This window comes from Artemia franciscana, unplaced genomic scaffold, assembly GCF_032884065.1.
Source record: "Artemia franciscana unplaced genomic scaffold, ASM3288406v1 PGA_scaffold_30, whole genome shotgun sequence".
Classification (NCBI taxonomy): domain Eukaryota; kingdom Metazoa; phylum Arthropoda; class Branchiopoda; order Anostraca; family Artemiidae; genus Artemia; species Artemia franciscana.
In genome coordinates, this window is record NW_027062662.1 from 172,431 (window position 1) to 200,181 (window position 27,751).

The 27,751-nt window shown below is 34.5% G+C and overlaps 1 protein-coding gene across 4 annotated transcripts in view; it reads left to right on the forward strand.

The window, feature by feature from the left end:
- Positions 1 to 27,170, forward strand: part of LOC136041602 (uncharacterized) — a 124,903-nt gene extending 97,733 nt beyond the window's left edge. For 3 of the 4 annotated variants that reach the window (XM_065726306.1, XM_065726307.1, XM_065726309.1), the window contains 3 exons: positions 14,750 to 15,142; positions 19,509 to 19,674; positions 26,906 to 27,170. In XM_065726306.1, coding sequence (XP_065582378.1) covers positions 14,750 to 15,142; positions 19,509 to 19,674; positions 26,906 to 27,070 — 724 coding nt within the window. In that variant the 3' untranslated portion in view covers positions 27,071 to 27,170. Of the gene's footprint in view, positions 1 to 2,688; positions 2,721 to 14,749; positions 15,143 to 19,508; positions 19,675 to 26,905 lie in introns of those variants that run through there. The other variant, XM_065726308.1, reaches the window with a different exon arrangement.
- Positions 27,171 to 27,751: the final 581 nt, after the last annotated feature.

A 27,751-nucleotide genomic window follows, 5' to 3' on the forward strand; every position in this document is an offset into this window, starting at 1 on the left:
ACCTAGAGCCTACCCATAGGTTTCCACATATTTGAAGCAAAACCACTACACCCAGGTTACCTGAAGCCAACCTACAGCTCTCCTAGATACCTTATAGCTTGCTTTCAAGCTAGGTTTATCCCAGTTCTCTTTGTATGGCGCATGGCTTTGTGTGTTTGTGTATGTGTTTTTGACTTTCTGTATGTCTGAGCATATATTTAACTGTCTCTAAGTCCGTTGCCTCACTCTGTGAAACCATAGAGGTCAAGTTGAAGAGACGGTCAGTGTAGGTCAGGGGGCAGAGGAGGAGAGGCAGCAGACAACAGAGGACCTGGGGTCAGGACAGTAGGGGGTATGGCGGGCCAGTCTCTCATACTTTTTGAAGTTTAAACATTTATTTCAATTTTGGCGTGAAATATTGAGTTGCCGTGTAAACTCCTGTTTGTCTGAGCTATGCTCTTTGTCTGAGTGTGTGAGAACTCTTCTGCCTGGAACAATTGGACGTCCTACGTCGTTAATGCAAGAGTGTTCTGTCTCTTCGAAACCGGCCTATGTAGTTATTCTATATATAAAAAACACCTACTGACCTCAAAGATCCTATTGAGTGCAAAGAGACCCTTGATACACTGAATGGTCACGTTGGCATCGTAACTATTAGATCTAACTCTGTTAAGAAAAGATGGGTAGTTCCTACCTGAGATAAGTCTTTACCCACCTCTCTCACCGCCGCTGCAACAAGTCAGCTTAATGTGTCAACTCTTGTCCTCATTCAAAAAGTGCTTGGTATTTTGAGTGACATCCCCGCTGGTGTGCTAAAATCAGAGTTTATTAGTGTGATTTCCGGTTTTGTTGATGCAACTAAAATTGGAAGTTCCAGATCCTGTCGCGTGGAATTTCTTGACCATGGTGCTTTAAATAAAAATATAAACGATGGTTTGTTTGGGATACGACCCTTTTAAAATTGAATCCTTCCAGAAATTAGCTCCTAGACGTTACCGTTGTCAATCGTCGAACCACATTTTTGGTAATTGCCGAATCACATCGACTACTCAAAAGTGTTAACGGTGTGCCGCTGGACATTGTAACATTTGTGATAATTCTTGCACAGAAAGCCCGAATTCCTCCAACTTTGGGGGAAACAATGCTTCGTATAGTCTTAGATGCACAGTGTTTAAAAGGCTGTGAATTAGGATAAGAAATGATTGCTAGTGTCAATAGATTTCGTTTTGTTTCACTTAATATTAACGGAATTAAGGACTAAGATATTCTTATTGATGAGCTTTTTGATTATGATGTAATTTTCCTACAGGAAATTTTCTAACTGAAGCCAATTCCTATATTCTTAAACAGTCACCCACTCGCTACGCGTTTGTACTTGAAGCTAAAACAAACAAGTGGCCGACCCTCTGGGCGCCATGCAGCTTTAAATCACCTCACTCAGAAGCCTAAGCTTATTCTGGCAATAATTTACTGATAATTTACCGGCAATAAAGTGTGGTAATACGGTCCTCATAAATGACTTATACTATCTAATCGTAATAGCTTTACTTCCCCATCTTCCTTCACGAGTTCTTGCCTGCGACTCAGGACCCCTCTGCTTAGAGTGACTAATCAGAAGTGAAATTGGATTGTGGCTGGTGATATAATGTCAATCTTCTGTCTCAATCTGAACGAAATGACCTGTTTTTGAACTCTTTGCTTAGTTGCTATCAGTTGATCAACAAAAACTTATAGTTTACCTACATTCATAACCGTGATGGCACTATATCAAACCTTGATCATATTATATTTTCAAATGGATCCCTCCTGATTCCTTCTGTCATTGTTTTGGAGGATAAAATTGAGGATGACCTTTTGTCTTTAACTTGTGAAATTGAGTCACCGGCTCTAATAGCTTATGATCGTTCTTTTCAACGTAATAAATAGTTTGTTAAATCAAATTAGAAACGAGTGAATTCTGAAGTTTATTTTTATGTTCTTTGCTTGTTTATATCATGCCTGAAAGTGCTTTTTTTCACCTTTTACAAACCTGAGTAAGGTCACCGATACCTAAGATTGATTTAAATCGTTACTATTACTAGCTCTTACATTGTTTAAAGTCAGCTGCTCTAACTTCAGCTCCCATAGAACTTGTCAGACCTAGCGCCAGAAAACTGTTGTGGAATATGTGCCCAGAAGTGAAAAAAGCTAAACAACCCACAAAGTTTTGGATTTACCTTTGGATTACTTGTGATTGGGCCAAGTCTGGCGAAATATTTAAAATGAAGCAAAATTACATCTATTTGCGTCAAACCCAACTGGAGGCTTGGGATGACCCCTTTGATCGGAAGTCTTGGTCAAATGTAATTAATAGAAGCAAGTGTATGCCTGCTACCGTTTCGTTTGTCAAAATCATTGGTTTTGCTACTCATTTTAATTATATTTCTTCTAAATTTAATCACTCTATCCAGTCCATGATTTCTTCCTTATTGCAGAATCAAATTCCTTAAGTTCTTCACTAGGATTAAGAAACTAAGTGCTCCCGATATGGAGGGTCTGCGTTACAATTACTTTGCCATAAAGTGTCCATTATTTTTAACCCACATTCAGATCCTTTTCCAGATGTGTTTAGCTCAGTCGTCAGTTCCAGATAGTTTTCTTTCGAGAATTATTACATCAGTTTGGAAAAAGGGAAAGGAAGCATATCACAGTTCCAGTTAATGACCAGTTACAATATCCTGCTTCATGAGCAAGCTGCTCAAGTATGCTATATTGCCTGATGTTTTGATTCAATGTGATTTTCCCGTATTATCAAGTTGTGTTAAGAGCTGGTTTTGGTTTCTTTTAAGCCCATCATTTCCTTGGTGAATTGCTAGTCTCGGCAAAGATGCAAAAAAGCCACTTTATTTTCGCTCGGTTGATATGATGATGATGATTTTATTAAGTGATTAAACCTTTACAAGTATTTCACTGCTAAATGTCTACAAACTAACACTACAAAGGAAGAAAAAAAAAACAAAAAACAATAGAATAAATGAAACTAATAAATCCTACAATCAAAGACAACAATCAGGTATAAATATCAAATATTAACATCAAACCAGTCTTCTAGTCGAATACAAAAATCTGTTCAAGCATTTCCTTAATACTTTATCAGATATTACTGAGCCAGAACAGAATGGGAAACTAATTCCTAAAGAATGGAGTTCTAGTTCCATACCAAAACGTTGTAAGAAATAAACAGGACAAGTAATCAGGAAGTGGCTACAAGTTTCACTTTCACCGCAAATACACTCTCCGCTTCTAGCTTTTCCAATTTTACTTAAGAAATAATTTAACCGACAATATCCTGTTATAATTTGCGTTAGCTGGTGTGTAATATTCATTTTAGAAGCAGTTATTAAATGGTCCTTTGATGGAAAGAATTGTATTGGCCATGAACTCACTCTATTAGTGAAACCTTGATACCAATTTTCATAAAGAGCAATTTTCAGTTTACGTCTATCTAAGGGAAAGGGAGGTGAGCTATCATCGGATTGAACATCCAAAAAAATTTTTATAATCTCATCTGTGCAAACACTGTGTGATTTTGTTCTGCTGGATTTTGGGATACCCGGTGTAGAAAATTCTGGCCAGTATTCTGGTCTACCCTTTTTTGCATAGCGCATAATTGTTAATTCTTTAGCTCTCAAATCTATTGGTAAAACTCCTGCTAACGCTGTAAGTACGTCAGCTTGAACGGTGCGAAAAGATTTTGTGATCAAAATTAGAGAAAGCCTTTGAACTGAGCTTAGCATTCGGACAATATATTTTTTATTTAAAGCTGCAATCCATACCGGGACTGCATATAGAATCGTGCTTCCTATAACCGACAGGTACATATTCTTAAGAGCACGAGGTTTTAGCCCCTAAGTACATTTAACTGCACACATCAATTTTGTAGAACATTGTTTTGCAGAATTTATCCGGTTTCTAATATGTTCTGTCCATAATAACTTCCTGTCTAAGGTAACTCCCAAATATTTAGCTTTTTCTTTTATTTCAATTACATTACCATTAAAAACAAGGGCAGGCTTAGGAAAAATTCGTTTACTAGTGAAAATAAGCAGCTTCTGTTTTCTTTGAATCAAAAACTAATTTATTATTACTCGCCCAACGATCAAAGATTCGAAAAACCTCAAAGGTTGTAAACTCTAAATCACTTTTAGTCTTGCCCGCAATGATAACACATACATCATCAGCATAAGCTTGTATGTGAGAATTATTGGGCAAATTTAAATCTAATAAATCATTAATATTAATATTCCATAAAAATGGTGATAATATTCCACCTTGTGGACAGGATTTCTCAATACTTAAAGAAAACTCATTATTATATGATACAATTCTGTCTGATAGATAGCTATGCATAAACTTAACCATCCAAATTGGGCATCCGGAATCTTTTAATTCATTCACAATGCCAGGGTGCCAAGCGTTGTCAAATGCACCTCGTATATCAAAAAACAGGCACAGCGTGAGAAGTTTATGTTGCTTGTTTTTTTCAATATTTGTAACAAGATTATCTATAGCATCTAAAGTACTACAGCCTTTCATGAACCCAAACTGGTTTCTCGAGATCCAATTCTTGAAGCCCAAGTCATCAAGTTTATACATGATCAAACGTTCAAAGACTTTCCCTACATTTGATAACAAACTAATTGGGCGGTAATACTGGGGATTACCATCATTTTTTTTACCGCTCTTTAGAATTAATATGACATTCGCCCTTTTCCAGGGTGATGGGAAATACCGAAGTGTTATACATGCGTTTAAAATTTTTAATAGTGATGTTGTTATAACATTTATATTCTTTTTTAAAATTAGGCTTACAATACAATCTGGACCGGGGGCTTTTAACGGGTGCATGTTATTAATCGCTTCGCTTAATTCTTCTTCCGTGATGGTAATTTCATCATTGTCCTCCATTGTCAAGATTTCTGTAACTACGCTTCTCAATTTTGTGTGATATTGGGTATCACTGCTTACATCATCTTTTCCAAACCATTTCTGGAAAAGTACTTTGCCTGCCTCTTTAGTTGATGTTGTTATTGAGCCATCATCTTTAGTCACATGTATAGGCCTAATCGGAGGTTTATTTGATTTTATTATTTTATGGATAGTATTCCAAGGGTCCAATGTTCCTCTATTCTCACAAAATTTCCTCCAGTCATCCTATTTTGCTTTTAAAATTGATTTTTTAGAACTATTCCTTAAATACTTAATGTTTTGGTCACTTTCCCATGTTCTCAATATTTTATGAATTCGTAAGGCATGTCTATAGGCTTTCCTTTTTGCAGATAAATCTGGATTCCACCATCTTATATATTTTTTGGAATTAGGACCATGTTTTTGTGTTGGTATTTATTCTAACATTGCTTGTGTTATTAAGTCCACAAAATTATCTAAACCTAAATCAATTTAATTTTTAGTAAAAAGCGGCATAGTATATACACTATCTATTCTATTCAAGAGAACTGAACTAAATTTATCCCAATTTGCCTTCCTGAAGTCAAATTTACAATCATTGTGGTTATTACAAGTTTCACAACCTATTTCAAACTTTAGTTTAAACAAAATATATAAGTGATCAGACATTGATAGATGATAGATGAATTGGGGACGTCCCAATCTTCAACGAATGATAATAAAGAAGCACTGACTGCGGTAACGTCGGGGCCAGTGTTGCCACTTATGCCCTATGTACCTTTATTGGGGTCATTTAACACTACTAGGTTTTTACTAGCTAAAAAATCCTCTAATTCTTTACCACGCATGTCTGTAACTGTTCTTTGGGACCATAGTGGGCTTTTAGCATTATAATCACCACCTATGACTAAGCGAGGTATATTTTTCACATTGTCTAGGATATTGAACTGGTAACCTAAGGAACTCACTGATGGAGGGCAATATAAAGAGAACACTGTAATTGTTCTACTCCTGAGGTACAGAGACACAATAACCAACTCATTTCTAGAATCTTCATGATGAATATCGGCTTTAATTCCACTCTTAACTAATATTGCTGCACTATAAAACCTCTTATCAGGATCAAATTTAGAAAAGCTATTGTAATTTGATGGTATGCACGAAATATTTCCGGATTTATTCACATAGGGCTCTTGTAGCAGTAATACATCAGGTTTATAATCATCTAGGGTCTTTTCTAATGTTACCTTTGCACTATAAGAATGTTGCAAGTTGACTTGAAGGAACTTTAAATCACTCTTTGAATCGAAATTATTCATAAGAATATTCAATACAATTTTGCATTAAATCCTTTATTTTTCTTGCGGTAGGGCATTTATTTATGTCGTACGAGGTATGTCCGGTTCCTGTAAGTCCTTTTGACTGACATGGTCGGCAGGAGGGTCGAGAAGATGTGCATGACATATATTCATGTTCTCAAGAGCAATACGGACAAAGGATAACTCCTTTGCAATCACTGCTTTTGTGACCGTACAAACAACATTTGTTGCATCTTAATAAGTAGATATAATCTTCACACTCGTGCAACATGAACCCTAATTTCAGACCACGGTGGTCTTTAATACATTTACGCATCTTTGGGTAGACTTCAACAACAACATGGGTTTTATTTTCTCCTTTGTGAATAATTGTCACTATTTTGAAAACTTCTCCTTTAACTGCTAGTTCTGACACATCTAAATTCTGATTCAATAGGGATTCTCGTAGGTGTTCTTTTTCATTTGTCCTAGGGATGTTTTTAACAATCATTCTAGGATTTTTTTGGTAGAGTGTTTAGGGGTATAGTTTTTCAAATCTGATTTTTCACTAAAAACTGTGACTGCATTTTGTGCATCTTCTTGAGATGGCAGTTCCAAAATTATTTTTCCATTTCTTCCAGAAGTAACATTTTTGACAGAGAATTTTTTAACGTGATCAATTGTCTTTCTGCCCAAATCTTGGACTATTTTCTTTAACTCGTTCTGGGCGATCTTCTGACTTTGGGGGAATTCGATAGGTTCGAGGATCACAGTATGTTTTCCTGGGCCTTTCACTTTGCTGGCATAGGTGGGAGTAGAATGACTGGGAGCGGAAGAGAACGAAAAAGGAGACGGCTTGGATTTTAGAGCAATTATTTCTTGTTGTAAATTCAAGATCTCTGTAAGTCTATCATTTTCTTTTCTGAGCAATGTGGAATTTTCTTCCAGTAAACTGGAGTAAATAGAACCTATCCTGTCTCACATTTGTGAGGCAGTTCTTTTACCACCAGATATTCTTTGATCTTTAATTTCATCTTTTAGATAATTAAGTAATTTAAAAATACTTTCTTCTTCAGCATATGCAATCTCGTTCGTATCCACTTCCGACATTTGTAATCAGATATATTAAGGGTTATAGGTCCGCCTACTTTGGATAGAGCCAAAGGCTATATACAAATTTTTTTGTGTCTATGCAACAGCGATACGGCGCATAAAAAGTCCTTCAGAATCAGAACATTATTTGAAAAAAAGACAAAGAAAATAATAGTTTTCTTTTATCTTGTTCCTTTAACTTTCTAGAATTAAAGGATATTTTAATTGTTCATCTTCAAAATAAATCAAGGAGCATAAATTGCAATCAAATTTACACAGCAATGCAAGCTATAACACTTAGTATCCGATGAAAAAAAACAAAACAGGTTTATCCTGTGGCTTTTAGGTGTTAACACTTTCACGCATCAAATGAGACTTCGGTTGATATTTCGGGCACTTTTGACAACGTTGTGCATTCACATGCGCTTCATTGCTTAGTTAGAGCGGGAATTAAATATTTAATACTGGTATTTAAATTGGTTGGTTCGATTAAAATGGATGTCTGATATATCCGAACCTATCTCAGTAGAAAAAAGGGAGTCAGGCAAGGTTGTGTGCTTTCTCCATATATTTTTAAAACCATGCTTGTGGACTGTTTGTGAATTCTGTCCCCTAGTGCATTAAAGAAAAAGTACAAATGTTAGTCACATTGCATATGCTGATGACGTACTGCTAGTTAGTTACACTAGGTCAGGCCTTACATATAATCTAAATTTTCTGATTAATGCTTTGAGTATATTTCGGACTTTCTGTAAATTCTTCAAAATGCGAGTTTCTGTTTCCTAATACTTCTAACCCCGCTCCTCATTTACAAATGGGTATAACGCTACTCGAGTGTGTCTCAAAGTTAAAATTGCTTGGGATTACTTTTTCTGATACACTTTCGACTACATGCTTGTCTCTTGTTGCTAGTGTTCTTCCCTGTATTCACATCTTATATGGTAAAATCTCACCTAATGGAGGAAGGCACAGCCACCGAAGCTTATGAAAACTTTACCATAGTTTTTGTTCTCCTACAATTCTTTTATTTCCGGTTTTCAGCCTCTAATGCGGAATAAAGACCGTCTTCAGCTAAGGAGAGGCTATTTTAAAGATTGTAAATTCTTGTTATATCTACCAAGATGGTATAGAACTCACTAGATCGTTTTTCATTTTGGACTTACTGACATTCTAGTGCAGCTTGACAGCATCGCTAAGGATCTGAGGACTAATACTCCAAAGATGTTCTAATGATCCTTTCACTTATTTTTTTCCAGATCAGTGATTGAGTGGATACTGCTCTGTTATTCATATTGTGTTTTCCTGCTTATTTTCTTGTGGATTATATTACATTTTTTAATTTTTTTGTTTTTTTACTCTGCATTTATTTTATACCATTGCGGGTTACAAATAAACTTACTTACTTACTAAAATTATATGAAATTACTAAGATTATCAGATGTGTTTCAAGTGTATGCATGTAAGGATGCATAATATTAGAATATATCTGATATTCCTTGTAATATTAGAACATTTTAAGAAAGTTAGCTTTTAGTTTTGAGAAATAAGGCTGGCTGCCGTGAAAATGCTTCTTTTATTCTCAGTAATGTTATATCATTTTGTAAAACTAAACTTTTAGTTTTGGGAAATGTGAATGCTTACTGTTATAATACTTCTGATGTTCTTAATAATGTTAGACAATTTCGAGAAACATAGCTTTTAGTTTTGAAAAAAGAACACATACGGTTAAAATACACTTTATATTTTTAGTAATGTTAGATTGTTTTTCGAAACTAAGCTTTTATTTTTGTGAGATGTGGATGAATACACTTAAAACTTAAAATACATCTGATATTTAGCTAATGTCAGATCACTTTGTGAAAGTTATCTTTTAGTATTGAGAAGTAAAGATGCATACGAATTAAATGCTACAAAAGTTTCGTCTTACGTGAATTTTGATAACAAAAAAAAAAAATCAAGTGAATGTATTTAAGGAAAAACCTTTCCATTTCCATAAAAAACAATACGAAGGTTTTGTCTTACGTGAATTGTCATTAAAAAACATTACTCAAATGTTGTTAACGAAAAAAACCTTTCCATTCCCTTAAAAAAAATAAAGTTTAGTCTTACGTGAATTGCCATTACAAAATAAAAATTTTGAGTGTTGTTAAAGAAAAAAACTCGCTATTAATTTAAAAAGACCAACTACAGTTTCGTTTTACATAAATTCTCATTTCAAAAAAATCAAGTGATTGTTGTGAAGAAAAAAAACCTTTCCATCGCCATGAAAAACTTCCTTAAATTTTGTTTCGCAAACTGAACAATGGTTTGCGTTGTACAGGTACCGATCTCCTGATTCGATGCCTTCGGCCAGGAGTACAATGTGGGGTTTAGGGCACATCATCTGACGCTTCCTGTGTTTTCCCCAGATTTTTGTAAGTACACATTTAGAGCTAGGTTGACTCTGGCTGAGCTTACAGAGTCAAACCATTGACCCTCGTCCCATACCAAATAAACATCAACACCAGGACTCGAACCCCTGATCTCAAGATTTCAAGTCCGGATTCCACTCGTCTAGGACAACTCTGGGGAAAAAGAAAACAATAGCCATGAAAAAGAAAACAATTACCAAAGTCTCGTCTTACGGGAATTGTAACAAGTTTTTTTTTACTGGAATGCTGTTACTGAAGAAATAATTTTCAGTAACTTTGAAAGAAAATATTGACAAAAATGTTGTTGTGGCGTGAACATTAAAAATAACTTACCTGAATGTTCCTAAGGACAAAAAATTCCATGGCCTTAAAAAAATTAAATAAACTTTTTTCATTTGTCTTAAAAGTGATATTTGTTTAATATACCAAAAAAATAAAAGAATCATAATGCATAATATTATTACTAATAATATCATTAAAAAACTTTGGATGTCTCGAATGCCCTAAAAAATAAAAAAATAATTTTGCAAAAACTTTTTTTTAATGAAACAATGTCAGATACAATATTACTTAGAGTTAATATTATTGAACCAGTTTGGATATTTGGAATCCATTATATACAACAATTCAGCACGTCCTCTCCTGACAGGGCACTTATTGTCTTCTCATTATCTTCTCAAGGCATTTACTATCTACTCTTAGATCGTAACCAGCAGAATAATCATTATTCCATTTTGAGTCATCCACAATTTTTATGGCGGCTCGACCTTCATAATCAAAAAGTAATTTTGTCAGTCCTATAATTAGGATCAGTGAATGTATATATTGTTGCACCACCGGTGACACCATGAACGTTCACAACACTTTTGTTTTTATCGATTCGTCTTTATATTCCTTATTAACATTATCCACAAATACCCTTTTTATTTTATTTGTGATTTCATTGCGTATTGCTACTTTTTTACGTTAATAACAGTTTACATATGTAGATAAAATATTTATCTCATATGTAGATAAATTTTATATCTTTCTATTTCTAAATATCACTATTTTAAATATCAATACCCGAAATATTTTTGTCATTTCATTTATCAAACGGTAATCTGCTACCACAAGCACTAACAAGGAGCTTAGCCTCGTCGTCATCTATCAGTTCTAGATGTGCATTATATTTGAGCATTAACCTCTCTGGAGGTATTACTTTCCCATATCCATTTTTATACTGTGAGACGAGTTTTAGTTTAAAAAAAATTAATATCTCACTTTTATGACAACGCACATCTACCCTTCAAATTATGACCTCCACTGGTACTTGCCGTCTTTATGAGTATTGAAGGTTACGATAACAATATCATGAACCCAAACTTTCTTGAAATACTTTATCTTCACTTTTTACATTGATCTATAGGTATTTACCCTACCAATGACGGAGCTTGAATGTTTTGGATTATTTTGGAAAGAAAAGTTTGAGAATGACGGGGAAGCCATACAACATAGCATCGTTAGATCTGTAAGACTATAAGAGTGGGTTTTAAAAATTACCAGAAACAAATTGGTTTCAGAAACGAATAAAACACTCTGTTTTATAACTCACCTCCGTACCATAGAGCCTGTAATTTTTGTAAAATTACATGGGCCAGATTTGTAAAATGGCCCATAAGTTAACGTGGTATTGACGTGATAGTAAAAGAGCAAACCTTATTTATGGTGTTATTGTTAACCGAAAACTGGCAAGATCAATACAGGATACTAAGGCTTATAAAGTTTTTGTGAAAATCACCATTTAGTAGTGTTTAGGGTTAATTTACAGCATAAACTTTGGAAAGACAAACTACCTCCCGAGAAGTTATGATGTTGGTAGACTCATGGATGAGAACTTTAGAGGAACTTTCCAGGAACAGTTAAAAACTAAATTTAAAAACAAAACTTAGAAGCTTAAAATTAGACAATGTAGAAGATGGACGGAATAATTTTAGGAAAATAATTTTTGATGTTGCTGATGAAAAAGCTAAGAACGTAGCTAGAAATATTGGTGAAAAGGCCTTATGTTTAATCAAGAAGTAGGAGCTTGTACAAAAATTATCTGAATGATATATCATCTGAAGACAAGAGGAATGTAAAGAAAGTGGAAAAACATCAAAATATGAAATAAGGATATGTGAAGTGGAGACCATGGATAAAATTCCCGAAGATCTGGAAGATGCAGCTAGACGGCATAATAGTAAATATTGTAGTGGCATGTTAATAAATTAAGAGGGAGTAGTCAATTCGGTTTTTTCTCAGTTAAAGATAGGGACGGGCTAAAATCAGTTATAAAGAAGGAGTCAAAAAATGATGGACTGAACATTGTAGGAATGTGCTAAGTCGAAACGGAGTTACAGGAAAAGTAATAGAAGAAAATGAAAAAGTTTCTGATACCTTGGATTTGAAGCAAGATTTGCGAGGAAGAATTAGCGCCAGTACTAAAAGGATAAAAAAATAAGCCATCAGTTGCTGATAGTGTGGTTAATGAGTTTCTTAAATATGGTGGCTCTGAGGTTAGAAATAAGCTACTGAAGATTATGATTTTTGAAAAAGTGGAAGTACCTAGCGATTTTAGGAAAAACTCCAATTCAACCACTGTATAAGAAAGATGATAAGAGTGAGGGTGGTAATTATCGAAGCATTAGTTTGATCAATCTGGTTATTAAATTGCTTAGTAATGTGATACTTTTTGTACTGAGAGATGCTCTAGACAAAGTTATATAAGAAGAATACTGGGGTTTTAAAAATGGTAGAGGATAGGCTGACCAATCTTTCACTCTTAAGTTAATAATTAAGAACTGGCTGAGTTATCGAACCCCTTTGATCCTCATTTTATAGATTATGAGCAAGCTTTCAATTCTTTTGATAGAACAGCTTTAGCGAAGATCTTATCCTTGTATGGTATACCAGACAAATACATAAAGTGATTAGTGATATGTACGAGAATAGCATTGCTGCGGTTAAGGTAGTAAATGATATTAGAAGCTGGTTTCGTATTAAATCGAGAGTTAAGTCGGGCTCTGATCTATCCCCTTTTATACGGATCAGTTTGATGGACTTTGTCTTAAGAATTGCAGCAAAAAAATGGGAGAACATGGAATCAAATGGGATGGGAAAAACTTCCTGGACTTAGATTAGGCTGATAATTTAAGTATTCTAGTTGAACTTGTAATGAATGAACTTTTAGAGGTTTTGTGAGTTAGGGATTCTAGAATAGGTTTTAAATCAATGTTAATAAGAACAAGACACTAAGGCTAGGAATACATGAAGATGAAAGGTGACGTTGGGTAACAAAATATTTTATTAAGTGGACAGCTTCACTTGCCTTGGTAGTATTATTAGTAAAGACGGTAGGAGCAGTGAAGATTTAAAAGTAGAATGGCCAAGACTCAGAGTTTTTTTTTCGCAGTTAAAAACAAGCTTTGAAGAATAGGAAGAAAAGTCCACAAACCAAGATTATAATATTGGAAGCTACAGCGTTGACACTTGGTCAAATATGGTTCTCAAGAGAAATTACTTTTGATTTCTTCTAAATACCCGGCTGACTGACCGTATTTCAAATAGTAGGCTCTTCGAGAAGTGTGGTTCGATCCCCCTTTCTTGGTCATTAATGAGAGAAAGGCTTTGAAGGTTAGGACACGTTCTGCGAATGAAAGAGGACAGAATTCCTAAGATTGTCCTTTTCGGTCAACCATCTAGAGTTAAATAGAAAGCAGGTCGTCTGCGGTTGGGGTGGAAGGATGTCATAAAGAAAGATCTTAGCGACATCTAAACTTTCTGGGAGGGTGTCACGAAGAAGATTTTTAATAGATTGGAATGGAGAAGGAGCGTAGGTAGCTGTGTTGGCCTCAGGCATCTTGATGCTGTGGTGACTTATTAGTAGTATTATTTTCATTTCATATTCAAAAAATAATTTCCTGTTCAAATTTTGTTACAAGTATACACAGTGTATTTTCAAGATTTGAAAAAAGCTGAATAACTAATTATTTTTTTGGTTAAACAAAGCTGGGGGCTTCATTTACCAGAAAGGGCAGAAGCCTTAAGAGGGGCATGGGTGCAAAAAGTGGGGGTTAAGTGAGCATAGAGGGCAAAAAGTTGTGGTAAAAGGTAGGGGCGAGCCACAGACGATCAGGGCGTCTGAGGATCAGGGTTAGTCCCCCTCATGTTTTGAAGTAAAAAATTGACATTGAGTATTTTGAGGTGCAAGGGCTGCCAAGGGATGCCAAAGTGCCACAATAGACTACGAGGAGTGGAGTTGCCCATGGTGCCAGGAGTGTTCTGAGCCATGATGAGCAATGGGTTACAAAGTACCAACGACTAGGTATTGTAATGGTCCAAAGAGTGCCACGAGCCGAAGAACTGCAATGGGCTATTGATTGTAATTAATTTCCCATCATCTCCCCAAAAAGTTTTATCATTTACTTCAATGGATTGGTCCCATAGAAAATTTTCATCGAGCCTTACATTCGTAATAATGGCTTTGTTACGACAACACAGCTTAAGAATATTCATTGATAGGCTTTGCAAAAAAAGTATATTTGCAATAAACTGTATTCCTGTGAGGGTTGCGCCAATCGACAAATAGTGATAGACTTCTGGATTTCCTTTTCCATCTAATAAACTCATTTTCACACCAACAAATTCCCAAACCAACAGCTGCCCGCTGGTAATACAGGGAAACTTTGAACAAACTATTAAAACACATGCCGGAAAAGACATGTTACCATTAAACCAATAAAGATGAAAACAGTAATGGCTATTGGTGGGTTAGTCTCAATAGAGGTCATATTATTTGTACTGGTTCCAATCTATCAAAAAGAGTTTTAAAAGACATTGAGAGAACTATTTATGAACTTTATCGTCCATAAATAGTCGGTCCACGTATCGGTTTTATTTTCAACATCCCGAAGCTTGAAGTTTACCTTAACCCCTACCCCTCTTTTGTCTTCCCTCATTTCACAGTTGAGTAGAGTAAATATTAATTATTACCTTTTTCAGGTTACGTTCTGTCTATGTTTTCTTTCCACTTTTATTGCTTGTCATATCCGAAGGTTATTTCCCAATGAAGCAGGCGCGATTTCTACTACACAAACCGTTCAGCTTTGAAAGAGAGCATATACAAGTTCCAATGCCTGTGGTTGAATTAAAGAGATTGAACACACAAATTATTTCTCTCTCCTTTTCAATACTGTTCACCTCTCTGACTTCATATACTAAAACAATAGTGCATCCTACCTGTTATCAGCTTTTGTCATCTGTATTGCCAGTTTGTCACAGAAAGAAGAGACAATATTTCTGGGACGATTTTCCGCAAGCAAGAAATTCTCCGCTTATGGCAGAGTCTGTAATACTCCACGCTATGCCTCAACCTTATGCAGTTAAATATGTAAGGTATGTATCAAATATTGTCAAAAATTAAAGCCCCATTTTATTTTATGTAAAGGTTACCATCTAGAAATTACTATTAACAAATAGACAAAACTTCAACCCCTCCCCCCAAAAAAAATCATCACCACAAACAATAGTGGATGTTGATATAGATGAACAAACAAGTCCCAAAATAAGCTGAAATTCAAATAAATAATCAAGTCAAAATTGAAACAAATAGAAATTACCACAAGCACGGCATCGACCTACTCACACTCCGTCCATATGCCTTCAATGGTTGGTATATTACTTTCACTTAATTAAAAACAGTTTTTAGATTTTTTTTATAATTATAATATTTGAGAAACAAATTGTTCCCCTTCAATAAAATCTTAAATCTGAGATTGCCATGAATCCCAGAAATAAATTTTATCATATATTAACACTTAGTCTATTTTCAATATTTTTTCCGATTCTTAATTATTCCAATTCTATACTTCTTCAATAAACTTGGTTATTAGAGTGATTTTTACTTATTTTCTATTTTTGGGCAAAATTTTGAAAACCAAACCGTGCTGTTCAAAACGTACAGGTTTTCAATAAAACACAAAGGACATAATAGCCTTTAAAAAGCCTACGGTTGGGGAAGGGACAGTATTCCTGGGTACACCTATAATCAATATCATTCTATTAGAACAGAGAAATAGAGATAGTTAAAAATTGAACTATTAAAGAAAGTTGAAATTTTGTTTTGAATAAAGCTTTAAGACCATTCCGGACTCAAATCCAAATTGTTATCGAGTTACCAACCTCAATCTTAATCCTGGAATCAGAAATCAGAAAAGAACGGAACGTAAGTGGTAAACCATCGTAAATTGCTTAAAACAATGATGCCCAACCACCTAAACAGTTTAACAGAGAGAATAGAAAGCGATATCCATGCCAGAGGGGAAAGTGAATGGGGGAAATAGTAGAAAGTGAAGTACTCAAACTAATCAACCATTTAAAAAAAGATCAACCTTAAAAATACTTCAAAAATATAATTACAAACTTAGAAAAACTATCTATACTCCAGCCAATAATAAGAAGGTTATCTGTAGGCTATATATGCTACATATGGGACCTAGGCGACCCAGAGAAACAATTTGGATGTATATTATCCATTTTTCAGAGAAATGTATCAAAAAAATAGATAAGTTAACATTAAGTTAGCACATGCAGCTGCACACAATTTCCTTTAAATTTGCCTAGCAGTCAATAATTGTAATTAGGGTTAATTCTTTATCCAGAGACGTGCTAATATACAAAATTGTTTGAATTGGATATATGTCTAATATAGTATATTTATGTATTCAACCAGATTGCCGTCTTCTTTATGTTAAATTTTTATATATTATTCACTTCTGGTAACAAAGAATAAAAAAAGGTAAATTTTTGTAAAATCATCTTTGTAATATTTACTTTCTATAACTTTTTTTTTCTGTTGAAAAACTCCTTGTTGCCTTTTTTTAATGTACCCAACTACAAATATATCTGTAGAAAAAAATTACTTACAATTTAATACAAAAGCCAAAGTGAAAAAAAAATTCCAATAGAAGAAATTGAATTAATTGCTTCACTCGAATGGATGAGATCAAAACAATGAAAACTCGTCGTTCGGCTTATTTAAGTCGCTTACTTTTTCGTGACTGCAAAACAAAATCTGCATTTATGACCAGCCTGAAGATTCAATTGGCCAATTCGGTCATTTTTACTTACTTTTTTCTTGTTGCCGCTTCATTTTCATTTTCTAAAATAGATTTGTTAAATTCACATATTTCCGACATGTTTTTCGTCATTTGCTTTCAATAATCTGTCTTTACTAACATTAAACTACTCATATAATTCTCAATAGAAAGAACAACAACTTATTACTGCTATCAAATGCATTTCCCCTGCGAATTATGGCCCCCAAAACCTACTATTTATTTTGTTTTTTCTTCCTCTACCGATTTACCCTAGCCTTTCAATTCAAAATTTTAATAATTTTAAGTTATATACGTAAAAATAAATATTACCAAATGTTCAAATAATTAAAATTCTATATGCTTGTTACGGTTTATAAGGACTCTGAAATTTATGAAGACCATGATTTTCCCAATCTCTCCCAAACATCCTTCTAAACATAGCGTTTGATTTTATAAGCAAAATCTTAAATCTACCAAATATATTTGAACGAAGCGCTCTTGTATCAGTATTCTAATAGTATTATCAAACAGTTCGTGGTAACGAACTGTAGTAAGGAGCGACCCGGCTCAATAGTAACCAAAACTCTAAAGAATTGAATTTTGATATCAATAGCTACATCAAAAGAATCGCATTTTAACGCTGATTTTAAATATATAAGTTTCATCAAGTTTAGTCCTACCCATCAAAAGTTACGAGCCTGAGAAAATTTGCCTTATTTATGAAAATAGGGGGAAACACCCCCTAAAAGTCGTAGGATCTTAACGAAAATGACACCATCAGATTCAGCGTATCAGAAAACCCTACTGTAGAAGTTTCAAGCTCCTATCTACAAAAATGTGGAATTTTGTATTTTTTGCCAGAAGACAAATCACGGGTGCGTGTTTATTTGTTTGTTTTTTTGTTTTTTTTTTTTTTTCCCCAGGGGTCATCGTATCGACAAAGTGGTCCTACAATGTCGCAAGAGGGCTCATTCTAACGGAAATGAAAAGTTCTAGTGCCCTTTTTAAGTGACCAAAAAATTTGGAGGGCATCTAGGCCCCCTCCCACGCTCATTTTTTTCCCAAAGTCAACGGATCAAAATTTTGAGATAGCCATTTTGTTCAGCATAGTCGAAAACCATAATAACTATGTCTTTGGGGATGACTTACTCCCCCACAATCCCTGGGGGAGGGGCTGCAAGTTACAAACTTTGACCAGTGTTTACATATAGTAATGGTTATTGGGAAGTGTACAGACGTTTTCAGGGGGATTTTATTTTATTTGGGGGTGGGGCTGAGGAGAGGGGGCTATGTTGGAGGATCTTTCCTTGGAGGAATCTGTCATGGGGGAAGAAAAATTCAATGAAAAGGGCGCAGGATTCTCTAGCATTACTATAAGAAAACAATGAAAAATAAACATGAAAACGTTTTTTCAAATGAAAGGAAGAAGTAGCATTGAAACTAAAACGAACAGAGATTATTACGCATATGAGGGGTTCTAAAAATACTTTAGCATAAAGAGCGAGGTATTTAGGAGGAGATAAGTACCTTGCTCTTTATGCTAAAGTATTTTTAGTAATTTCAACTATTTATTCTACGGTCTTTCTGATTCAGGGGTCATTCTTAAAGAATTGGGACAAAACTTACGATTTAGTGTAAAGAGCGAGGTATTAACGAGGGTACAAACCCCCTCGTATACATAATAAAAAAATAAGGTTATGAAAGTTGGTTACGTAAGTTAATTCTTAAGTTACGCATATTTTTTACTAATAAAAACGTTCGTTAAAATTAAAAGTTCTAGTTGCCTTTTTAAGTAACCGAAAATTACAGGGCAACTAGGCCTCCTTCCTCACCCCTTATTTTTCAAAATCATCTGATCAAAACTAAGAGAAAGCCATTAAGCCAAAGAAGGAATTAATATGCAAATTTCATTTTAATAATTTATGTGCGGAGAGCCAAAACCAAACATGCATTAATTCAAAAACGTCCAGAAATTAAATAAAAAAAAACAATTTTTTTTAGCTGAAAGTAAGGAGCGACATTAAAACTTAAAACGAACAGAAATTACTCCGTATATGAAATGGGTTGTCCCCTCCACAATCCCTCGCTCTTTACGCTAAAGTTTGACTTTTTGCCACAATTCTACTTTTTAAAACAATTAAAAGCTTTAGCGTAAAGAGCGAGGGATTGTGGAGGGGACAACCCATTTCATATACGGAGTAATTTCTGTTCGTTTTAAGTTTTAATGTCGCTCCTTACTTTCAGCTAAAAAAAATTGTTTTTTTTTATTTAATATCCTTTAAGTATGCACAGCCTAATTTCCACCTAATGTTTCCCATAGAATTTTAACCAACATATATTTGCTAAACGCACTAAACAAAGTCACTTGCAAATAGAAATGTCAATTAGAGAGATTTGATAAATTTTTTCTAAAAATAAATATCCTTGTCTTTGTTTGTAATTTTGACATGTTAAATTAGTTCTCTTTTTCGACTTATTTCACTCGCATTCCTATGATCTTCAACATCAAATAATTTTCTCTCTCTTGTTATTTGAATAATTCTTTGTCATAACATATTTTTATATCTTCTGCAAAACTTAGTAATATAAGGCTGCCAAAAACCACTCTTGACTTTATCAATTAATTAATCATTTCTGAATTTTGATTTAAAAGTAATTTTTAGGCCTACTGATCTTTTCACAAATCACCCAGCTTACAGTCCGTATGGTGCACTAGGATACCGAGATGACGAAGACAATGACCCAATTCAACCTAGTTTCAAGATTGCTGCACCCAAACAGGGAATATTCCTCCTGCAAACAATGGTTGTTTCAACTCATATAGCTACCGTAAGTTTCTATTAATTGAAGATATTAGCAGTCAAACAGTCCGTGGTAACGAACTGTAGTTTCATCAAATTTAGTCTTTGTCATCAAAAGTAACGAGCCTTCTGCTCGTAACTTTTTTTTCTTATTTTGGAAAATAGAGGGAAACACACCATAAAAGTCATAGAATCTTAACGAAAATCAAAACATCGCATTCAGCGTATCAGAGAACCCTATAGCAAAAATTTCAAGCTCCAATCTACAAAAATGTGGAATTTCGTATTTTTTGCCAGAAGACAGATCACGGGTGCGTGTTTATTTGTTTTTTTGGTGTTTTTTTTTCTTTTCCCAGGAGTCATCGTATCGACCAATTGGTGCTAGAATGTCACAAAAGGGCTCATTCTAACGAAAATGAAAAGTTCTAGTGCCCTTTTCAAGTGACCAAAAAATTGGAGGGCACCTAGGCCCCCTCCCACGCTAATGTTTTTCCCAAAGTCAACGGATCAAAATTTTGAGACAGCCATTGTGTTCCTTATAGTCAAAAACCATAATAACTATGTCTTTTGGGATGACTTACTCCCCCACAGTCACTGGGGGAAAGGGCTTCAAGTTACAAACTTTGAGCAGTGTTTACATATACTAATGGTTATTGAGAAGTGTACAGACGTTTTTAGGGAGATTTTTTGGTTTGGCGTGGGGTTGAGGGGATGGGGCTATGTGGGAGGATCTTTTCTTGGAGGAATATGTCACGGGGGAAGAGAAATTCAATGAAAAGGGCGCAGGATTTTCTAGCCTTACGATAAAAAAAACAATGAAAAAATAAACATGAAAAAGTTTTATCAATTGAAAGTAAGGAGTAGCATTAAAACTTAAAACGAACAGAGATTATTACGCATATGAGGGGCTCTAAAAATACTTTAGCATAAAGAGCGAGGTATTTAGGAGGAGATAAATACTTCGCTCTTTATGCTAAAGTATATTTAGTAATTTCAACTATTTATTGTACGGCCTTTCTGATTCAGGGGTTATTCTTAAAGAATTTGGACCAAACTTAAGATTTAGTGCAAAGATCGAGGTATTAACGAGTGGACAAACCCCCTCATATACATAATAAAAATATAAGAATATAAAAGTTTGTTACGTAAGTTAACTCTCAAGTTACGTATATGTTTTACAAATAAAAACGTTCGTTAAAAATTGAAAATTCTAGTTGCCTTTTTAAGTAATCGAAAAATTGGAGGGCAACTAGGCCTTCTACCCCACCCCTTTTTTCTCAAAATCGTTTGATCAAAACTAAGAGAAAGCCATTTAGCCAAAAAAAGAATTAATATGCAAATTCCATTTCAATAATTTATGTGCGGAGAGCCAAAATCAAACATGCATTAATTCATAAGCGTTCATAAATTAAATTAAAAAAAAATGGTTTTTTTAACTCAAAGTAAGGAGTGACATTAAAACTTAAAACGAACAGAAATTACTTCGTATATGAAATGGGTTGTCCCCTCCACAATCCCTCGCTCTTTACGCTAAAGTTTAACTCTTTGCCATAATTCTACTTTTTAAAACGATTAAAAACTTCAGCGTAAAGAGGGAGGTGTTGAGGAGGGGAAAACCCATTTCATATACGGAGTAATTTCTGTTCGTTTTAAGTTTTAATGTCGCTCCTTACTTACAGTTAAAAAAACTAATTTTTTTTTTATTTAATAGTAAAATAAAGGGATTTGCTACAAAAAAAGAAAATTTGTAGGAGCCTGATCTAGAATCTCCTAGCAGCCTGAAAATCATGTCAGAAAAGTTGATATATGATAAAATACAACGAAAATGTGTGAATTAAAGAAACCAAACGGGATGTCGGCCCCAAATCCTAGAAATTCCAAATCTCTGAGAGGAGGACACAAAGACTTCCCCCTAAAAATAACAAAAGTTAAAATCACGATAATATAGAAAATAATCATTTAAAATATAATAAATGGAGAAAGGAAACGTTAAAAAACCTGATGTATAATAAGACATATCCAAAAGTGTAAATTAAAGAAATCGAATGAGATGTCAGCCCCAAAACCTAACAGAATACGGGGAAGTTAAGACTCATAGATACAGTGTTCCCCGTCAAACGATAAAGTGTTAAAATTATGAAAATACTGAAAATAACCAGTTAAAATTGAATAAATAAAACGTTAAAAATGTTGATACACGGTAAAATATAACCAAACAAGTGTGAATTAAACAAAATTCTATGGGATGTCGGCCCCATAACCATAGAATGGCTAGGGGCCTTATCTCTTTATGAGTGGGTGTGTTTCTTTTTTAACAGTTTTTTTTACAGTTTTTTATCTAACAATAAATTTCATAAACAAGAAAAACTACTTCAACTCAATCTCCCCCATAAGCCCCCGTAGCCGGGAAAGACAAGAGAAGAAAACAAATACCAACACAATAAAATACAAACAAAATCCAAGTAAATCCAGTCGCCCTCCTTGATAATCCCCAAAATGACAAGCTAGGCAGGGGTAGCGCATGATTTCACCAACTCAATTAAATATCCAACTCAATCCAGAGACATCAACTCCAAGAAAAACCGAAAAAAACTTATTTACTAGCTAGAAATTCTCTAACATTATTTTTGAACCTACCCAAGGAGTGGCAGTTTTTTGCAAACTCTGGGAGAATATTCCAGATCCTGTTGCAAGCTGCCAGAAGGTTGAAATCTGACCTCACTGATGGAGTGTGAAGAATCTTTAAATTTTTGGAACTCGGAGATGATAAGTCGATTGATCAGAAACAAAAGATACATTACTGCATAGGACAGCAGGAAGATGGCCGTGCAACTGAAAAAAAAATGAAAGAAGAACAAGAAAGAAAATGAAAGATTTCAAATCAAGCAAGGGTTTATGTGAAGATCAGTTAGTGTCCTGAATAAAAGTCCATGTTTTATCACATAGTTTTGAAAGTGGCTTCAGAGATGAGGCAAAATTTGACATCCATATAGCAGAACAATTTGAAATATCAGACTGAATTATGCTGCAGAATAAGATTCTAAGAATTGACTCTGGTAATTTGGGTTTGAACTTTCTATGTATTTCGAGACTCCTGGAGGCTTTCACTTTAATCAGGTCAATATGATGCTTGATGGAAAAAATTTTCGTCAAGCAAGATGCCTAGGAATCGGTCGTAACTAACCGTATGTCTACTTAGAGAAGCTCTTGATATGTGTTTTTCATTTAAGTCCGGGCATGCCTTTGAACCTCTGGAAAAAAAATGAGAAAACATGAATTTTCTATATTTAAGGCAAAATAATATACACCAAACCACTGGATAACTCTTTCAAAATGAGCTCTCATCTTCGAACGAAAATCAGCCTCAGTTCCGCCAGCTGTGACAAGAGTACCGTCATCAGCAAAAGTAAAAAGTGTATCCGGTAAGAAATACCTCCTGTTACAATTAGTGACGGAAGCTGGTTGACAAAGACGACAGAAACTGGTAAGTTTTACATTTTTAACTGCATTAATAAGACATTGACGTAGATTAAAAAGAGTATCGGCCCGGTGACAGGTTTTTGTGGAACACCAAACTCTACTCCAGAAAGGTTAGAACACTGCAGATTAACCGAGATGACTCGACCAGGTACAAATGATATAAAACAAGAATAAGCATTCCCTCTTATACCAAAATGTGACAGTTTCCAAACAAGAGTTTTGTGTGTTAATGAGTCGAATACTTTTCAAACATCAAGAAAAAGAGCAGAAGGTATCAGACCAGATTCAAGAGATGAACGTAAATAGTTCAAGAGAGTTGCACATGCATGCTCAGTTGAGTGCTTTGCCCTAAAAAAAATTGAAAATCATGAAAAAAGTGATTAGAATTAAGAAAATCAAGAACTCAAGAAAGCACAGCTTTTTCAAAAATTTTACTAAACACTGATAAAAGAGATATAGGACGATAATTTGCAGGATCATTTCCTGATCCATCTTTAAAAAGAATAATAACGACGAGCACGATTTAAAGCGCTTGGGAAGACACCATTTTCAAAAGAAAGATTAACAAATTTCGTGAAAGCAGAAACGATGACAGGAAGAATGAATTTGACAACCTTAGTCCGAATACGGTTTGGGCCAGAAGATGAAGAACTCCTCAAACCATTAACAATTCTGGCTATTTCAGCTTCAGAGACAGTTTCCAATGCCATCGATTTAGAACAAGGCAGTCCAAGATAAGACCTAACATTAGGTAGAGAAGAAGAAGGACTTACAGAAGAGGCTGTAGTTTTGCCAATATAAGCAAAATAGGAAGTAAACGTATCTTCAAGTTTTAGCTCATTCTCTACATTTTCGCCGTCAATCACAACACTTGAAGGGACAGAAGGAGGCAGAGAAGATGGCCCGACAACAGAATTCATTACTTGCCATGTCTTCCTAATGTCTTTACCGCACTTAGAGAATTTTCTATAATAAAATAACGATTTAACCTTTCGGCAAAGCGAATTGTAAACTCTTCTATAAGCTTTGAAATTAGCACCTAGGCTCCTCCTAGGCAATAAATCAGAAAAATCATGCATGGAAAAAACAGGAAATGGTCTGAGATATCACTTGTCAATACAGAATTTTTCACCAAGGTCAACGATGAAAAAATATTATCAAGCAAAGAAGCAGTACTGTTAGTTATTCGAAATGGAATGCATGCAGAAGGTAATGTTCGACAAGTGAGCATTGTTGAAAGAAAATCAAGGACGAGGATGACCTTCCGGTCACATAAATTAAGGTTGAGGTCACCCATAATAACAAGTTTACATTAATAAAGTTGGATTATTTCCAAAACCTCATCAAGAATGTGATGGAAAGAGGTAACAGACCCACTAGGAAAACGGTATATATTACCAACACTCAAAGTTTTAGCTTGGGTTTTAATCTCAATAAATATAGATTCGAAAATACCTTCTTCATGTCTTGGCAGGTCATGTCTAACAGAGTGCGGAAGATATTCCGAAACATAAACAGCAAGGCCACCTTTCGCCATTCTATTTCGATTCAAATATTCCATCTTGTGCCCAGGGAGATGCAATAGAGATTCATTTTTCGAATCAAGGAAAGTCTCACAAATACCGACAAAATCAGGATTGACAATGCGCACTAGTTTTTTTCAACTCAATAAATAAAAAATGAACATTAAACTGAAGTACAGAGAAACCACCATCTCGCTTGGATACTTGATCTAAATTCGATACATACTTACTACTAACTGAAAAATTGGGATTTGGTGGTGATATATTAGACTGATCTACCGAATTATTTATCAAACTAAGAACATCAATTAGGTTATTTTGAAGATGAAATAGTCGGTCACCCAAGGAGCAGAAGTCACCCGAACCAGAGCCAGACAAATTCAAAATACTTACAAACTATGATACATCACGCTCCACTTACAACCCAGCTTGGTATCTCCATAACAATGCCATATGGACAGCAACTAGGCAAACAGAACGATGAACTAATTTTTTGAGACAAATTAAACTGCAAGAGAATAAATAAAGGCCAAAAACAGAGAACTTGGATAAGAGAAAAATTTGTATACAAAATAAAAACAAAGAAAGCATAACTAAATCTCAAAATCAAGGAGAAAAAATTATATATCATAACTTACGAAAAAACACTAATAAATATCAAACAAATAAATAAAGAATGAATAAATCACACCATTTACTCATCACCTCCGATTGACACAGTTGGGGAGGGAACCACAAAGGCTGTGGCTCACAAGTCCTCAATTTGTAACAAAGTCTTACTCTTATAACACTTTTTCGCTTCTATCCATACATTAATCCCTTTTGTTACCACTTGGTTTTCAGCACTTTTTGTGGAAGTATCAGATCATGTACGCAGATTGTAGCCAAATCACGCGGGAGATCAGAAGCGATGCTTTTTCCAGATCCTTTCAGTTTTACAGCAATTTTTCATTATAGCGTCTTTAGAGCCAAAGTCACGAAAACTGGCACGGCTTTTGCAGTGGACCTTAGTGTTGCCTTAGTATTAGAGCCTGATGATTTATTTCCATTTAAACGATAGCACATGACAAAGGGCATTGAATTTGCGTTACGGACTTCTATTTCAGCGAGAAACTCACGGGCAGCATTTTTTGAGTTACTACCTTGAACAGTTGGTATACCGTAAGGTAAAATGTTTTCTTTTTGAAACAAGTTCAACTTGAAGATAAGACTTTCCAGATTTAATGATTTGGCTTTGAGAACCGTATTTTCTTCTTCAGCTCCAAATTCTCATCTCGCAGAGCCTCAATCCCCTTTTCCTGGCTAAGAACCTTCGTAATAAGCTCTGTGTGTTTCTGACCAAAGTACGACTTCATGAGAGACATCATAAAATTATTCAATAATCTCCCCTAGATTGGTCAATTATCAAATCAAAAATCAATTAAACAGATACTTACTGGAAAGGGCCCCGTTTTCACTAAAATAAATCCAGAGAGGTTCGTGTTCAAACAGCACAAAACAGCTAACAAGTATCCTAGATATACAATAGCATCCACTAGCGCGCACTTGCTTCGAATGGAATAAATACTGGCAAGAATTCATTCGTATGAATACAAGTCTTGTATATTTCTTGTAAACGAACTGGTATTGGATTTACTTGCTTTTCGAGTGTTCGAATATACCACCTTTTTTTCAGGAGTGGTTTAATTAAGGCATATCTCTTCTAAGTCTATTTCTTCAAAAATTTCATCAGAATCATTAAAAAATGCTTTGATAAGATTATCTGAGCTCAAGTTTTTTCAAACTAAATTTTTCAAATGTTTAAAAGGATTTGATGTCCCACAGTTAAGATAGTTATTACGTATGCATGATTTTTCTAATCAAGAGCCTAGGAGAGGCTATCCCAATTTTTCTCTTTGCAGGAACTGTTAGATTAGAGGTCCTTTTGGGATATTTTGCAAACTCATAAACAAAATAATTCCTAGAAGTTTTTTTGTAATGCATATGCATAGCGAATGTATCTATTTCAATAAAAAGATGTAGAACACAATCTTTTTTCTTTTCCATTATTTATATCTCCTTTTTCTTTGGATAATTGCTTAGCATTTTTTTCCTACTTTTTAATTCCAGCGTCTAAGAAAATATTACGGGTTCACATCCTTTTCCCTCTTTTAGATAAAATATGCTTCAGTAGCTGTTTTCTTAACATATGTTTACTTTAACTATTAGTATTTCTATTATTGGTTGTTATGAAAGTTATCAACCCTCTTTTTTCAGACTACACAGACACAGACGGCAGGAACAACAGTGACCCATATTCTTCCTTGTATACCCTTGTCAGGAGTTAAGGGGTGTTTGTGCAACCCATCAGTTTACCTTACCTCTTCGAGTACAGATTCCAGTACCAGCACATTTTCTAGTTCATCTTCCTCCGCGGATTAGTGATTCTGTTGAAACTGAACGAAAAAACTTTAATTTATCTTATTTATTAATAATCTTACATTTTTATATTAGTGACTTTCTTAAAAGCTATTACTACCTATAGTTTGTTATAGTTGGCACAATTTATGTATGCAACTAGGTTAATGTCTGTGTATTACACAGACTGTGTAAGACGAAAGAAAATTCTTGAGCTTGAAAATTCGCTGCTATGAAAATAATTTTTTTTCAACATCTACATATCCAGACACGCTAAAACAAATGTATCATCAGCTCTAGCATTAAATGAGTTTTAAATTTATTTTAATTTTTGTTCTTATCTTTGCTAGTTTAACACTTGGGTTATAATCATTTATCATATGAACACAGAAACGCTGTCATTAGCAGACATGGGACAGTATATGTTTCTAGAAGTCTATATTTTCCTCTTATAGGGCCAAACTCAATTCTTAGGTCAAGTAAAGAAACAAAACAGAAAAAATCGAAAAACAAAAAACAACAAACAAAGTTAAAAGCTAATTAACTTAACATATATATTTTATTTCCATAAGTCATGTGTCAATGCTGAAAACAATTACTAAAGTTGTAAATAACAGTCTTTATCATTTTCTTCAGTCCATTTTGTTAATAGTTTGGTCTTGAGTGCAGGTGTGATCCGGCTAGAATAGCTCTAATAAATGTTTG